This window comes from Trachemys scripta, chromosome 3, assembly GCF_013100865.1.
Source record: "Trachemys scripta elegans isolate TJP31775 chromosome 3, CAS_Tse_1.0, whole genome shotgun sequence".
NCBI lineage: Eukaryota > Metazoa > Chordata > Testudines > Emydidae > Trachemys > Trachemys scripta.
In genome coordinates, this window is record NC_048300.1 from 182,992,669 (window position 1) to 183,004,984 (window position 12,316).

The window sequence follows — 12,316 nt, forward strand, 5'->3', positions numbered from 1 at the left end:
AGGTGTAGAGAATGAATTGTTCTAAACTGTGTTCATAAAATGGACACCAGCTCAGTGATTTACACAAGATGAAAGAGTGGTGTATTACTAAAAATGCCTCCTATTAGAACTTTACCATCTACAATATTGTAAGCGTATTTATCTGCAGTAAGGCACATTTGGGAGCATGGAAAAATCCTGAAAGGCATCAGATATGTGTTTCATTCACAACAGACCAACATCACTTTTCAAAGCCAGAGAGAAACATATGCAGATCAGACACTAGAAGTTTGCCTGAAGTATTTAACTCTTATAATGCTGGCATTTTCCAGACTGCAGCTAATTTTAATGGGCTTCGGATCAGGCTCTTATACCCATGTGGAGACTTAACTGGAGTGTTTCCTGTCATACCCCATGCAGTTCTATACATTTTAGTAAACCCCAAGAGATGTCTGGGGAGATGATTTGGGAGGACTTTTGTACAAAGTATAGCACAGGAGGTACGGCTCAGTCTATGTTCACCAGTTAAATATTACCTGGACATTGTTTCATTTATGCAAGTACTTCAATTTTCTCTCCCACAAAGTGGAAATTTCCAAAGGAATGTCGCTGTGTTTGGCTCTGTCCTGTTTTGGAAATTGCCTGGTGCAAGCCCATAGGGTTATGATAACAGAAGGAAACCCCCATCTGGTGAGCCACATAACTTGTTTTCCTTTTCTTTTAAAATCTTCACTCTCGTCTGCTGTAAGTTAGAGATAAGAAAGATTAGCCTGTAAAAGGACTTTTACCCGGTGCCACCTATCCTGGGCCCCACTTCAGGAAAGCACTTAAGCACGTGTGTAACTTTAAGCACTTGAATGACCTCATTGATTTCCAGGAGGCTACTCATATGCTTAAAGTTAGGCACATGCTTAAGCGATTCCCTGTACTGGGTCCTTGACCAATAATCTGCATTTGATATCCCTTTGACTTTCACTCTTGTCTGATCTCTTATGTGTAGATTCACCTGTTTTGTTAGTGAAAAGGGACCCACACAGAAGGAACAATAGATGAAGTAAACATTTATATAGGACAGCTCAAACTGTGAACATTATTCCTCCTAACAACAAGTGTAGTTGGCACAAAAACATTGTTGGCAATTTAAAAAGATTTCTCCCTTCAATAAAAACGAAAAACTGGGCACTGGCATTGGGAATGCCTCTATTGCCCCTCCCCCTGCCAAACTCCATTCCATGTGGCCTGCATACCAAAGGATTTTGGTGAAGATTGGGTACAGTGTAGTGTATTTGAGAGTTGGGGGCTTTAAAGGATCTTAGATCAAGATTTTAGTGAATAGGCAAAACAAGGAGCATTCTCCAGCTGTCTTTTACACTCTGAGTTTCTTCACAGAGGGTAGTAGAGAACTTTTCAGCAAGGATTTGAACAACAAACTACACATTGAAAAATGAGTCATATGTTTTAAACAACATGCTATATTTATTAGCCTCTGCAAACTGGTAGGAAACCGCAGCACAATTATTTTCTTGCAAGTACTTTTGTGCAATATACGAAATGGAAAAATCCACTTCACTTAGCATCAGCTTGAACACTTGAAAATAATCTCTAATTGAGGCTCTCTCGAGGCAAAGGCAGTGGCTTTTTCTTCCTCTGTCCCACTTGTGCATGAGAATTGTCCTGTTTCATAACTTCTGCGTGATGCCGCCTTGAGCAACAATCACTTCTGGCAACCGGATTGTATTTACTGCCGCTACAGTTTTTGCTTTTACTAAAATCCCATCAGTGGTTCTAGCAATATATGCTGCTTTAATGGTGCCTGGTCACTCACAAACTCTCCCTGGATTCTTATTTTGTCTAAACGCTGAGAAAGAGAACGTTTTGCTGTGAGCGAAGAGACGCAGAACCTCACTGTAATTGTGAGCCTGAGCGTGACCGGTGACACTGAGAGTAACATGACAGTCTCCTGGGTCTAGCAGGTTTACACAAATCCAGTAACGTTTTGAGCAACTGTGCTAACAAAACAACTTTGTCTCTTGTTCAGAGTGTTTGTTCGTAGGCTAGCTAGGCTTCGGGTGTTGGGTGGTGGAAGAAAAGATGAAGAAAAGATGCAAATATGAACGGATTCGCTGAAAAATTAAATATGTAAATGTGAACAACTGTAGAGGACAGATTCTGCTCTCTGTGTGTACCTACACTGTCCTCCCTGCTTAGCTTCATGTCCCAGTGCAAAATCTCCACTATAACTGCTGTACATATATCAGGCAAACTTCTCCTACATAGTGGAATCTCACTAAACCACAGATACTATAACACATACAAAGAGGTGCTGTTGGCAGCAAAGATTAAATAGTCTAGGTGATTCAGAAGCTTAAATCCATTGACTTTCACTGAGATGTAGGCTCCTATGTGCCTAAGTCACTTTTGAAAATGGGAATTGGGCTCCTAAGTCAGGCAGTAGTTTTTGAAAATTCTGCAGGCACTAGGTTATGAAGTAGGAGAATTAAAACCAAATAATTGATGTCAAAATACAAGCAAGTCCATTTTGCTAGAAATGTTTGTACTTTTCTGTGTTTGCTCACTTTCTCCAAAAGGCCCCAATTGAGCAAAACACTTACCTTGTGTTTACCTTTAGATATGCAACATCTCATACTTACTCAGCAAAGCACTTAAGCCTCAGCTGAAGTCCCGTTGAAGTTAATGGGGCTGTTCACCAGTTAAACATGAGCTTTAGAGCTTGACTGGATCAGGGCCTAATTCACAAAATTAATTCATTTACAATCAGTCACCAGTCATTATTGCAAATTAGCAAGGTTTTACTGTATTCTTACAGTTAAACTGGCATGTTTGACCCATGCTCTCTTTTGAAGTTCTGTGCCTCGGATCTTGGCTAACCTCTTAGCACCAGAGGAGTTGGGATTTTCCTGGTGAAAAGCCTGCTGCTCTCAGCGTGAAAAGAATAATATTTCTCATACTGCAGATCAGATCAGTCAGCACAACACATAGAGCTTGATTTTCAGAGGTGCTGATTAGTTCCCATTGGCTTCAACAAGAGGTGCAGGGCGGAGAGGGGGGTCACTACTTCTGAAAACTAGGCCCCTTCTTGTTAGCACTGAGCAGAGTAGCGTATTTCCAGACTTCAACCATGCGGAATCAGCTCCCAAGAGGAAGGAATTGATTGATTCATAAAATTCTCATTAGCCTTAGAGCAAACAGATTTAATAAAGTCATAAGGGATTATTTAGCAGCAGGTCTGGCTGTTACTGACCATCTCTACCCACATGATAGGTCTCAGTGCATTCAGTGGGATTTACTATCATCGTTTAACAGGGCACAAGAGAGGAACAATATAAAAAGAATACACAAAGTTCATGTATTGTGAAGTCAGTTCCCCATCTTCTGTATATGAATAATACACCGTGAACAAGAGTACACCATAGGTTTTCAGTTTCCAGGCTTCGGTGGTTGCTTGTAGTCTCTTGTTACGGCAAGATTTTCTACCTCTGGAAGGGCCACTTAAAACAGCTGAATGTTTACAAACTGATTCCATACCCAGCTATTCAATTCAATATACTGCAAGGAATGAACAATTTATTCAATCATATCAACATGTAATTACAGAAGAATCTACTGAACTCAATGCTGACATTTGTTGCTAACATACATATATATGCTTCACCCTGCACATGGAGTATCTATACCAGAACATGGGTTCAGAAGCCGCAGCAGAAAGAACATCTAAAATGACTGCACATCAGCATCTGGGGGCTGTTTGACCACACATATAACTGTAGATTTCAAAACTGGGCACAGTGATTTTTGTTGTTGCAGTTGTTATGACCATATAAGGCAACAACATATATTCTATTGCGCCACTATGGTCCTGCTGAGGGAAGGCGGCTTCTATGAGCTTGTAATAACCGTGACCGGGTGTTTCACAAAACAGTCTGGGACAATTGCCTCACACACACTCAACTTATGCCACTACAGACTGCCTAACATTTCAACCTTAAGCATCATCTTCTGTTTCATTAACATCATTCACAAACATCATCCATAAATTCATTGGTGTACCAGATGTTATACAACTCTGGAGTTTTGAAGACAAGTCCACAGAACTCTGGAAATTGGATTCTGCTACAGTTTGCCTTTAAATATCAGAAAGTAACAAAGGAACTTAAACAGAAATGACTGTGTGTGTAATCATATAAAGGAATAGCAAGAAGAGAATTCTTGGGTTATCCAGTCTGACCTCCTGCATCATACAGGACTTCCTTATCATCTCCCCTAGTGCCTTATTTAAATTCTTAATGGATCATACAAGTCAGAGATGTAAAAGACATATTAGGTCACCAATCTCCCTGCCAGGGAAGGATTGCTCCTTACACTATATTATCGAGTGCTTTTTCTATTTTTAAGTGTCTCTGGGGACTGGGCTCATATCTTTTCCTTTGAGAGACTATTTCACAATCTCACTGTTAGGACATCTTTTCCTGATTCCACCTGTCTCTCTTGGCAATTTCTGCTCCCAATGCCTACAGAGTTTTCATTCTTAGCTTTGAGTCATTTTCACAATGACAGATTTTTTTTTTGCACTGTTTGCAATCTCGATTGAAGTGAAATAAAAGGGCGAAGGCGTGTGCATGAGGACGATGAAGTGTACTTATCAGTAATGTATTAGAGTAAGGACCAGATCCTCAGCTGGTACAAACTGACAAACTGATGGAGCTTATTTACATCATCTGAGGATCTGGGCCTATATGTTTTAAAAGGGTTCATGAAATTTCATATGCACATCCAATTGTGACAGAAATGTTGGCCATTTTCTTATTGTGAATTCATTCAACTTGTGCATTTGGGTCAAAAGTTTTAATCTTGCATCCCTCTAGAGTTAGGGACTTAAATCTATATTTAGGCACATGACAAAAGTGGCTTGATTTTTTGAAGGGGCTGAACACCTGCAGTTCCCATTGACCGCAGTGGGTGTGCAGTACCTCTGAGAACTACGCCACTTATGTAAGTGGATGAACATGGATTTAGCTATTTAACTTGAGACATTCCACTTTGACACTTTTGACCTTAGGTCTGTCCTTTCCCTGCTCTCATTTTGAACGTGTAGCTCTTCTAGCACTTACCAGCCAAGTGTCCAGAGAGATGTCTTGGTAGTTCTCATACCAATTTTGTGGACAGTGCTATCAGCTGATAATTATTTCATACTCTGTAAAGTCCTGATCTATATTTGATAGAATCCCTGAAATGCCTTGTAGAGCCCTGCTGGTACAGCATGGGGATCCAATATTATTGTGCTGATGGAGCTATACTTTAGACCAGTCAGTGGGACTTTATCCTTCTGTAAGATGTCTCAGTAGAAAACAAGCCATAATTTATAATGCACAGAAAAATTAGGGTCAGACTCTGACAGAGAATTACACATTCACCAAAGGGCAACTTTTTTTTTCTTGTCATTATTCACTGAACGAGTGTTTATAATCTGGTCAGAATGTCTTGTAACCAGTCTGTGATCATCGCCGCCACCTCTCTGCTGGCATCTAGGACAAAAGCATGGCGGATTCCCTTCTCACAGAGCCGAATGTCCCCATCCGGAAAATCCATCTTGATCTCTTCAAAATACTGTTGTGGGCACCAGTTGTCTGCAACTCCATAATAAAAAATCAGCTAGAAATCAAAGCATAGAGAAAACATTCATTTGAAAGGGGAAGGAGGGAGCAATAGTCAAATAAAGGAACAACACAGAATCCTAGAAATGAGGGGAAATGGCATGATCCAGCAGTCCTGCTACTGATCATGATAAAATAACTTCACCTCGCTATGCCTCTGTTTCCCCATCTGCAAAACTAGGGATAATGATACTTTGTGAAGTGTTCTGAGATCAACTGGATGAGTACTCAGTAAGGGCGAAGATTTTCATTATTATTTGAGATTGAAAACCCTGTTAAACCCATTAGATCAAGAAGTCCATGCCTCACCAGGGCAGACCGTAAGCTTCTTAACAGTATCTATGTTATTAAGGGAGTTTTCCAATGATTCTGTCTAGTAAGAAATGACCAGTTAAGTTGTGACTGGATACACATATTAAATATTCTTTAACACTACCGTATATAAAGAAAAATTAAATGTAAAGGCCAGATCCTCTGCTGGCACAGCTCCATTGAAATCAATTTACACCAGCTCAGGATCTGGCCTGATACAATTTACATATAAACATACCATCTTCTTTCTCCCATACACCAAGAAAGATGTTGAACCACCAGATAACGTTGTTCCAGTCATCACATTGGTGATGAAAACAAAATGATCCCTGTACACTTCACAATCTTTAATGTATTTATCTTCACAACACCCCTGTGAGGTATTATCCCCATTTACAGATGGGGAACCAAGGCTAAGAGATGGTAAATGAGTTGTCCAAGGTCACAAAGGATGTCTCTGGCACAGCAGGAATCTGAAGCCAGGGCTCCAAAGTCCTAAGTTAATGCTGTAACCAATGGAGCATCTTCCTCTCTACTAGGAAAGTGAAAATGTCTCTTTCTTAGAAATCATTTCACAACCCTTCTGGTATCGTCTCAAATTTTCATAACCACTTTTTCAAGGGTTTACAGGCGGCAAAGTCATAAGATTTTGAAAATGTGCAAGAATGGGTCAAAAAATGATGCTTTGTGCTAAAATGTCTGAATGCAAGTACGAAAAATATGTTGATTTCTCAATGGGTCACATGTACAGCTTGGTCCAATTACATTAATTACATTTGTTGCATATTTCATTTCTGAGCTTCAGCGCATAACTGAGCAACACAAACAAATCAGGAGACAAACAAGATTGTTTTCAATCACAAAAAAGCTTCAATTGTTTTAATTTTAAACGATTCTGCAACAATTTGAAATAGAAATAAATACACCTCATTGTATACTGGAGTAGAGGTGGGCAAAGGGCCAAAATTTCATTATGGATGGCATTTCACAAAATGTTTGTGTCTCATTTGTTTTCCTCTCACTGAAGCTCACCAACCCAAATTTTGGATACAGTGGAATACTGGCTGTATCAGCCAGTCTTTAATGGACACGTAACTAATCCAAGTTATACATCTAACTGCGTGCGCACATGTGTTTAACATAAACACAACTAAGCTACTGAACACAGAATCTCGCAATGGGCAGTGTTATGTAATTTTAATAATAGGTGGGATTACCAGCCATGCCAGTTTAATATAAAAAAATTATATTCATAAATATTCTAATTAGAAATTCCTGAACTTTGTTAGAATCCAAATTTGTTTTCTGATAGTCAGTTCTGCTACCTGAATCCAGGTGTTGAATGGATTGTGCCATACAATCTAAAATGTGGGTCACAATCGGCGGGGGAGATTTTCAAAGGCACACATGGAATTAAGGCACCAACGAAAAGACAATGGGAGTTCGGTATCTAACTATCATTTATAGCTTTGAAATTCTCTCTGTAAAGGGTAAAGCAGTGAAACTCTTCACCTATACACCATGTTGCCAAGAAAACTGTAGATGAACTTTGCCATTAATCCCAACTCATTCAGACCTCCACAATTCAAATGTGCCCTCCTTCCTTTTAAGATCAATCGCCTGGCTCTGGCCCACTTCATGGCCCTTTACTCCTTTCCCCAATTCTTTTGCTTATTGAGCCTGCGGCTACTCCTCTGTCCCTCTGTACAATTTGGTGACTGGTTGAGAACAAACGTTCTCCACTGCAGCTAGCACTTTATGGAAAAGACTTTCTTTACCTCCAGGCTGTATACAGTAAAACCTGCCAAGAGCGACACCTCATGGGAGTTAGCAAAAGGGGTGACTTGTCGCTCTTCAAAGGTTTGCTGTAAAATGGGCACTTTTGTGATGTAGAAAAAGACTACTATTATTACCCATGTTTCATGTTTAATTTGAATCGCCTTTTGAATGAACATTACATACAGTATACAATACAGTTCTGTACGGTATTTAAAATCTCTTGGTAGGTTTATTAATACAGTAGAACAGCAGAGTATACAAAAGTACACAGCATTTCTCAAATTGGGGGTCCAGACCCAAAAGGGGGTTGCAAGGCTATTGTAGGGGGTTTATGGTATCGCCACCCTGATTTCTGCTCTGCCTTCAGAGCTGGGCGGCTGCAGAGTGGGGGCTGCTGGCTGGGCACCCAGCTGTGCAAGCCACTCCAGTGCCAGCAGAGAAGTAAGGGTGACAATACCATACCATGCCATGCCAACCTTACTTCTGTGCTGCTGCTGGCAGTGGTACTGCCTTCAGAGCTGGGCACCCAGCCAGCAACTGCTGCTCTCTGCTCTGTCTTCAGAGCTGGGTGGCCAGAGAGCAGCAGCTGCTAGCCAAGCACCCAGCTCTGAAGGCAACGCTGCCGTCAGCAGCAGCACAGAAGTAAGGAAGATTGGTTTCTCCTACAGGTTTGTTTTTACGGAAGGGAGTAAGGAAATGTGGTCGCTAGTCACAGATGACAGGTTGTTACTGTTCAGAGATTCTTCATAGTTAAATTATAGGGGGAAAACATTCCATGGCCCCTGTAAGTGGTCACTCATGACAGGTGGTCTCTCTTCAGAGGTGGTCGCTAAGGCAGGTTTTACTGCATTTAGATTAAGTAGCTCTGTAATTAACGAAACATGAGTAGTTGGAGGCACGTGGACTCTTCATCAAGAGTGGGGCATGTTGGCCTTCTGTATGCTATTTGTGTACTTGGGAATCTGTAAAATACATCTTTTCCTCTGGCCCATGTGTGGCTGTAGAGTTGACCGGAGTCAGTACAATCGCTATACCATTAGGAGTACACTATTGCCAACCCAAGTATTCAAAAAACATGAGTCAGGCCCCAATATTCACAAGACTGGCTTAAAAAATCATGAGATTTAAGGGAAAAAAACAATAAATTTGAGATTCTTATTATTTTCCTTCTGATCTTGGGACATGTAAGATTCACATTTTGTAGCTGACACCAGGAGAACTAGACACTTACTTTGTAAAAAATGAAAGCTAAGACACTCAGGTAATAACCTGATCCAGCACAGTAACTCCTCACTTAACGTTGTAGTTATGTTCCTGAAAAATGTAACTTTAAGCAAAACGATGTTAAGCGAATCCAATTTTCCCATAAGAATTAACATAAATGAGGGGGTTAGGTTCCAGGGAAATTTTTTTCACCAGACAAAAGACTATATTACATATATATATACACACAGTATAAGTTTTAAACAAACAATTTAATACTCGTACACAGTGATGATGATTGTGAAGCTTGGTTGAGGTGGAAGAGTCAGAGGGTGGGACATTTCCTTACTGCTAAATGATGAACTAGCAATTGGCTGAGCCCTCCAGGGTTAATTCTCTCACTCTACAAGGCAGCAGGAATGGAGGAAGATATGCGCATTTCCCCTTTAAGTACACTGCCTTGTTAATTAGATCAGCTTGCTGAGACCGCAGCTGCTGCAAGCTCCTCTGTCTTGAGCCCTGGTGTGTCCCCTTGCTCTATGGAAGATGGGGTAAGCAGGGTGCAGGAGCAGGGGGGAGGGGGATACCCTGACATTAGCCCTGATTCTTCCTTCCCTCCTGCTCGCACAGCAAGCAGGAGTCTGGGGGAGCAGCTCCAAGGCAGAGGGCAGGAGCAGCACATGGCAGTGGGAGGAGGGACAGCTGCAATTGCTAGCCTGCTGGGCAGCTGCTGCACAGGGAACTTAGGGGAGTGGGGAGCTGATAGGGGGCTGCCGGTCCACCCTGGTTCCAAGCCCCCACCAGCTAGCTCCAACGGGCTGCTCTTCCTGCAAGCAGTATACAAAGCAGGCGGCTGCCAAACGACGTTAGAAGAGAGCATTACACAACTTTAAACGAGCATGTTCCCTAATTGATCAGCAATGTAACAACGAAACAACATTAACCGGGATGACTTTAAGTGAGGAGTTACTGTAATTGGGGCTTTAAGAAAAACCCTCAAATATCACAAGACATGATAAAATTGTGAGAGTTGGTAATCCTGTGAGTAAGGCATTTTAGCTTATGTGATCCCTCATGAGAGGCACCTGTTGCTTGTGAATGAACAAAGCTGTCTGTTTTTTCTCAGAATTTCTCTACAGGGACAGAGTTAAGGTTTTAACTGGGTAATTCAAGATTTTAAAGTTTTGGGGTTTACGTTTAATCTTAACGCTTCATATAGTAGTAACGACAATTTTCTTCTGAGCACTTTTACTCTTAAGTATTTTTAACCTTAACTCCTTAAATGTTGTCTGCATACAGTATTATCAGCTCCTCTGCCAGACCTGGCCCAATGATAGCTGCTGCTGTGTAAACACTAGGAGAATCTGAGATTGATATCAACAGGATGTTTACATCTTAAAGAGTTTTTAAGAAAACAGTAAAGATTTCCTGCCGTTGACTCTATTGGCATTTATTTTAGTATGTATTACAGTTCAAAAAAAGTATAAATTATTGAGGGTCGAATTTCCTTATGCCTCTTCTATGACTCTGATAGGTCAATACCGAAAACAAACAAACAAAAATAGTTAAAAATATCGATTGGATTAAACACAGTTTCCTTTATCTTTTTGGAATTTGGTACACAACACAGAGTACACTACTCCTTGGGCAAGCACTACTCCAACTGATGGCACGGAACAAAGGATTGGCCCTGAGTGGATATAAACTGGTGGCGGCACACGTGCCACTGCAATCAAGCTAGTATCAGTATCCTCATTGTAAAATCCTGATGTCAGAAATGCTAACTCTATTATTACTCCCGCATGCATACATGGGATAAGGCAGCAGCGTTCCTCCCTGAAGGGTCTCTCCAAAGTAACTAGTCAATAGCTGGTTTAAAAGACTTTAGCCCAGGATTAATTTTTGCCTCAGTCAAAATGTATCGAAACTGATTTGTGGAAGTGCCTCCTCCTCCTGCCAAGAGCATAATGTAAATGAGACAGAAATGGATTGGTCTGGGATGCTCTATTCCAGTTTTGGATTTGCCTCAGCAGTGCTTTGGCTTCACCAATCCGTTTCTGGGTGGAATGCAAAGTGTTGGTTTTAACCTATAATACTCTAAACATTTTGGGACCTGGTTCTCTGAGACACCGCCTCTCTCCCCTGGCGCTATTGCTGCGGTTGAGATCAACGGGTGTGATGGCAAAGCCTTTGGACCTTGCTGCCTAGCTAGCTTTGTCAGAGCCCAGATTTGTTAACTTTCCAGGCACATTGTAGAGCAATTTTTGTTTGTTTGTTGGGACTTTGCAGATGGGCTGGTTGTCAATCTGCAGCACAGGATAGTATTTGGAATAGTTACTTGTCTGGCTTGTGGTAAAGTTGTAAGGGACAGATCTTAATTATTTGTGTGGTTTTAAAAAACAAACATTAAGGAAAGCACTAGATTTTGTGAAACCTAAATAAATAAAATCAGCTTCTCTGTAAAAACTGAGAGCTGAAAGGAAACTGAAACCCAGCTTTCAATGTGATGAAAGTGCTGAGTTCTGAAAAGTGGGTTCTGTACACGTGGCTATTTAGCCATGTGTTTCCTCTGTATTTGCGATATGTTTCATGCTATGGAATACACTGCGTAGAGTAGACTCCTTGGTGTTCATGCCTAATCCCCATCAGGGTTTATGGAATGTATATGTCTGGACAACAGGGAAGTTTGTTCGCTCTCTCTTTGCTTCAGTGCAACCTCATGCAAAAATATCTGTTAATAATGCTAAAGGCAGCTATGCATGTGGACCAAAGATTACACAGAGAACTATTTACTTACAGTGCCTGAGACTCAAAGACTATCGGGTAAAAAATATCCTTTTAATAAAGGATGCATAGGATTTGCCATAAATAAGGGAGACTGGAACAGCCCTTTACATAATACAGATTATTTTTAAAAGCTTAAATAAAGTGCTTTGCAATATATATTTAGCTGTGTCAGTAACGTGCAATCTCATAAGGAAAGTTTGTCTAAACTTCAAATATAAGAAACCGGATTTGAAAACCGCAGTTGAAGTTTTAGCAATATATGATCAGATTCTGCTGCCCTTGCTCACTCCAGACCAGATTCTGATACTCTTAGGGTACATCTACACTACCGGGGGGAGTCGATTTAAGATACGCAAATTCAGCTACGTGAATAGCGTAGCTGAATTCGACGTATTGCAGCCGACTTACCCCGTTGTGAGGACGGTGGCAAAATCGACTTCTGGGGCTTTTTGTCGGCGGCGCTTACTACCACCTCCGCTGGTGGAGTTAGAGCGCCGATTCGGGGATCGATTGTCGCGTCCCGACGGGACGCGATAAATCGATCCCCGAGAGGTCGATTTCTACCCGCCGATTCAGGCGGGTAG

At 41.2% G+C, this 12,316-nt stretch overlaps 1 protein-coding gene across 4 annotated transcripts in view; it reads right to left on the reverse strand.

The window, feature by feature from the left end:
* Window positions 1-1,462: 1,462 nt before the first annotated feature.
* Window positions 1,463-12,316, reverse strand: part of LDAH (lipid droplet associated hydrolase) — a 187,153-nt gene continuing 176,299 nt past the window's right edge. For 2 of the 4 annotated variants that reach the window (XM_034766592.1, XM_034766593.1), the window contains exon 6: window positions 1,463-5,649. In XM_034766592.1, the coding sequence (XP_034622483.1) occupies window positions 5,458-5,649 (192 nt within the window). In that variant the 3' untranslated portion in view covers window positions 1,463-5,457. The remainder of the gene's footprint in view (window positions 5,650-12,316) is intronic. The other 2 variants (XM_034766591.1, XM_034766589.1) reach the window with 1 other exon arrangement.